Source organism: Prunus persica, chromosome G2, assembly GCF_000346465.2.
Source record: "Prunus persica cultivar Lovell chromosome G2, Prunus_persica_NCBIv2, whole genome shotgun sequence".
NCBI classification, from domain to species: Eukaryota; Viridiplantae; Streptophyta; class Magnoliopsida; order Rosales; family Rosaceae; genus Prunus; species Prunus persica.
The window spans coordinates 23,672,763-23,677,413 of record NC_034010.1 but is presented as its reverse complement, the minus strand read 5'-3'; the positions used below and the strand labels follow the sequence as shown (position 1 = coordinate 23,677,413).

The 4,651-nt window shown below is 34.3% G+C and overlaps 1 protein-coding gene across 2 annotated transcripts; it reads left to right on the top strand.

Annotated features, from left to right (window-relative positions):
- LOC18786738 (caffeic acid 3-O-methyltransferase) lies at positions 2,480 to 4,651 on the top strand. Of its 2 annotated transcripts, XM_020556323.1 has the most exons (5): positions 2,480 to 3,019; positions 3,498 to 3,814; positions 3,920 to 3,984; positions 4,121 to 4,452; positions 4,521 to 4,651. In XM_020556323.1, exons 1-4 carry the CDS (start codon positions 2,565 to 2,567, stop codon positions 4,415 to 4,417), a joined length of 1,134 nt encoding a protein of 377 aa, XP_020411912.1. In that variant the 5' UTR covers positions 2,480 to 2,564; the 3' UTR covers positions 4,418 to 4,452; positions 4,521 to 4,651. The 2 variants fall into 2 exon arrangements, with proteins under 2 accessions (XP_020411912.1, XP_007218135.1); XM_007218073.2 differs by having other exon boundaries at positions 4,121 to 4,651.

The window sequence follows — 4,651 nt, the reverse complement described above, 5'->3', positions numbered from 1 at the left end:
TCTCTTTCATATTGTCTTCTCTAACCACAAATTAAGGGTAATTAATTAAATTAAAGGGGCTTCTGAATAACTAATTGATTTGACTCCACATTCCCCTCTAAACGAAGAGTTTTTTTTTTTTTTTGGACAAATCTAAATGAAGAGTTCGAACCTTCTTTTGGTGGTTGACATTTTTTTTTTCATTGACAAACTTCTTTTGTTGTTGAAAATTAGCGATATAATTATACTCAATAATTAATCACAAAAACCAAATACCCTTAAAAGATTAATACAATCTGTATCTACATGTTGTCTATAACATGTCATTGCCACCTCCTTAACCTTGTGCTGTGTCCAGTGACAATGAATGGTGCTTCCTTAGGCCCTTGTCATGGCATTGATTCTGTTTGGGTCTCCAATCGTTTTGGGTAACTGATTCAAGACAGCTCTGGTTTGTTTTTTATTCAGACATTCAATTCTTGATTGAATTGGGTTTATATGTATACTTTGGTTTTTTGTACAATCAATTTATCACAACCAAATAAATAAATAAAAAGTCATGGCCTATAATTAACAATACTAGGGTATCGTCAATCATCATTTGGTTTAGTGTCGCTGAATTTTTATGTTGGTTTGAAGAAGTTTTAAGTTCGAATTTCATGAAGAACAATTGTTAATATTAAAAACTAAAATAAAATGAGTAATGCGGTAACTCTACTGATCTTACAAACATATTCAAGGCCGATCTTCTTAGATATATATGCTCTATTTTCATCGAAGTCTTGATTGAATTATTAATTTGCAGGTGTAGAACATGTAGGAGGTGGCAATGACATGTTAAACTTTAGTTTGTTAGAATGTGAATATAGAACTCAAAATCAATCAATTGGTCATACAATGAAAAAGTAATCGTGGTTGAGAGTGAAAAAGCATAGCAAGAAAGAACTCATCATCATGGCCTCGCCAACTGTGGATGCTTTGTCGGTGATCTTGGGGTTAGGAGTTCGCTAGCTAGACAGGCTCTGTTATTTACCAAACTGCCATCGTCAACCATCATTTGACAACTATATCCTTATTTTATAAACTGTTATTCTTTTACACTTGCATAGCGCGTGTGAACTATTTAATGTTATTATGATAAACTATTCATTTGTGAATTAGACAAAGCCTCTGAGTAAGCAAAACCAATTTACAAAGAGCAAATGGGCAGAGCATCTTCTTCTTTTTTTCTTTTTTCTTTTTTTAAAAGAAGAAGATGCTCTGCCATTTGCTATTTGTAAATTGGTTTTGCTGATTGGGTATTATAGCAAATGGTTTTTCTTTATCTCTACTTAATTGGCTAATGTTGCATGTGCATATAAATATATATATATATAGATTCCGTTTGAGAATTCCTTAAATAAGTTTATTTGCGGGATACTCTTGTAGGATTCACTTTGCATTGTATTTCACTAATTTAAAGTGTCTATTTTGTAAATATCCATTCAAAGATCAATAAAACCTATATGCTAGCATAGGAAATGCCCCTTCATACATGCCCTGCTGGTAATTAGTAAGACTTTATTAATTCATTACTCTGTCAACATTTTATATGGTCAAAGCATTTCTTTTGATTCCCCTCCAGTTGAATTTTTGTAATATGATTAAGTAGACGGGATGCCCTGAAGGTGCCATGTTGCTTAAAGTTGTCGAAAAATTGTTACAATATATTGGAATATGAATATCAAACTTAAAATTAATTGACGATATATATTGATAAAAATGTCAAAGATGTTTTAAATTATATCCTTATTTCATAAACTGCTATAACAAAATTTAGTAGCAAGATCTACGATATATATATATATATATATATATATTGATGAAAATGTCAAAGACGTCTTGATCATATCGAGATTAATATTGGTGAGCATGCAAAATTAGCCCATTAAGTAGAGATTAAGAAAAATCAATTTCTAAAAATCATCCTTCCAAAATCCACTAATAAAGTACCACCACGTGAAACATAGTTTAGGCTTTCATCATGCTATGGGGTCCTTCGGCGGCACTGCCACTTTGTGGATTCATCACATCAATCGCTCAACACCTACCCTTTTGGTAAAAGTTGTTTGGTAATTGGTTACCATATAGACATATACCATCCTTGATGATACATTGTCGCTTTGGGAAAAGTTATAATAAAGATAACATATTAGGTGGAAGTCTCCTTTTATTGATGGATTTTCGGAATAACATGATGTAATGGACATTTTGTGTGGCTTGCTACGAATTTTACTTAAAAAGATCATAATAAATTAAAAACATTAAGACATGTAGTTGTGATGAACAAAAATGACATTAAAATGACAACCATTTAATCGAGATAATTTTTGAAGGAATACTTAAAACATAGATAGTGCGAATAATTGAAATACAATATTGAGTCTCAACTCAGCTAAATATTAACAATATAGTACTAAATTGGTATTCCAACTGTCTTAATATTATATACTAGAGCCACGTGAATTGTATGTTATGTTTCCTAGCTATAAGTAAACCCATTCCACTAGCAATGAGTTTCAGAACGTAAACATATAGACAGTCCAATGGCTTCTTCATTGGAGAGAAAAAGCCATCCCAAAATAAATCATGCTGAGCCTGAGGATGAAATTACAAAGGAAGAGGAAGATGAAAGCTTCTGCTATGCCATGCAGCTGGTGGGTTCTTCCGTGCTGTCCATGTCTCTGCAATCAGCAATTAAGCTTGGGATTTTTGACATCATAGCCAGAAAGGGTCCAGGCGCCAAGCTCTCTTCGTCTGAGATTGCAACCAAGATTGGCACAGAGAACCCTGAGGCACCCGTGATGGTGGATAGAATCCTCAGGCTCCTCACCAGCCACTCTGTTCTTAATTGCTCTGCTGTTGCTGCTAATGGTGGGTCTGATTTTCAGAGGGTCTACAGCCTTGGCCCTGTGTCTAAGTACTTTGTGAATGATGAAGAAGGTGGTTCTTTGGGGCCCTTGTTGACATTGATTCAAGACAGGGTCTTCTTGGAAAGCTGGTTAGTTTAAGCTCTCTTTAACCTACCACTAATTAATTATATCCTCTTTCCTTTCCTCCTTTATTCATCTATTTTTAATTTTTTTACTTATGTTTTTATATATATTTAAGTTTGATTAACATATTGGCACATGCATTACACATGATTATATTAAAATTAGTATAATGGGGAAACCAAAAAACTACTGAAAAATGATTGAATTTGGGTGTATAGGGACAGACTTGCTATTATACGCACATTTGTAAACAATCTCACTCCTTAAAATGACATAATTAAAGTCAGTCTGGGAATCTTGGCTAGGGAAATAACTATTAAAATTATAAATGGTCCACCCAATAATAGAAGAAAGGCCCTATATAATTCAACTTTTATGAAGTTCCCCAAATCAAAGAAACAAACCACATAGTTTGTGCTAATTATAATACAAATAGCCAATAGGGTATCTAATTCCAACTTTCTACACATAATAAATTCACAGGTCTCAACTGAAAGATGCAGTTGTTGAAGGAGGAATTCCATTTAACAGGGTCCATGGCATGCACGCTTTTGAGTATCCAGGTTTGGACCCCAGGTTTAATCAAGTGTTCAACACAGCAATGTTTAACCACACCACCATTGTCATCAAGAAACTTCTTCATATCTACAAGGGTCTTGAAGACAAGAACCTCACACAACTTGTTGATGTTGGTGGTGGTTTGGGAGTGACCCTTAATCTGATCACATCTAGATATCAACATATAAAGGGTATCAATTTCGACTTGCCCCATGTCGTAAATCATGCCCCTTCCTATCCTGGTAGGACTTTAATTTATTTGATTCAATGTGAAATCTTAGTTTTTGCTTCATCCGAAGTGGTATGCAGCAACATATAAAATGGAAGTTAAATATTTTTTTTTGCAGGTGTGGAACATGTTGGAGGAGACATGTTTGCTAGTGTTCCAAGTGGGGATGCCATTTTTATGAAGGTAATTTTTGGATTTCTCAAGCATTAAATTTTTGGATTTCTCAAGCATTAAATTTTTGGTTTTCTTGTTTTAGTTTAAGAATGGTAACTAAATATATGAAGCTGTTCTACTTGTCTTCTGACACATTTGTTTGTAGTGGATACTTCATGATTGGAGCGATGAGCACTGCCTAAAGCTGTTGAAGAATTGTTACAAAGCTATTCCAGACAATGGAAAAGTGATTGTTGTGGAAGCACTTCTTCCAGCTATGCCAGAGACTAGCACTGCTACGAAAACTACTTCCCAGCTTGATGTGTTGATGATGACTCAAAATCCGGGAGGGAAGGAGAGGAGTGAACAAGAATTCATGGCCCTGGCAACTGGTGCTGGATTTAGTGGCATCAGATATGAATGTTTTGTCTGTAACTTTTGGGTTATGGAGTTCTTTAAGTAACTAAGGCATATGAAAACTTACACACTAAAATGAAGGTGTTAAGTCTTCAAGGCTAATAAAAGATTGCAAATGTTTCTTATCTATAAGCAAGAAAATAATGAAGACTCAGAGTACTGCACCTAAAGTCTGCAGATTATTTTACTTAATTTACTTTGATCTTCCCCTTCTAAAGTAACAAAAGAAACGTAATGATAAGACATTACTTTTCGGGTTTGCTCTGGCAACTCCCAATTA

Coding starts and splice junctions, on each gene's coding strand:
- LOC18786738 (XM_020556323.1), top strand. CDS start 2,565: ATGGCTTCTTCATTGGAGAGAAAAAGCCATCCCAAAATAAATCATGCT. Junction 3,020..3,497: donor AGGGTCTTCTTGGAAAGCTG/GTTAGTTTAAGC, acceptor ATAAATTCACAG/GTCTCAACTGAAAGATGCAG. Junction 3,815..3,919: donor TCATGCCCCTTCCTATCCTG/GTAGGACTTTAA, acceptor TTTTTTTTGCAG/GTGTGGAACATGTTGGAGGA.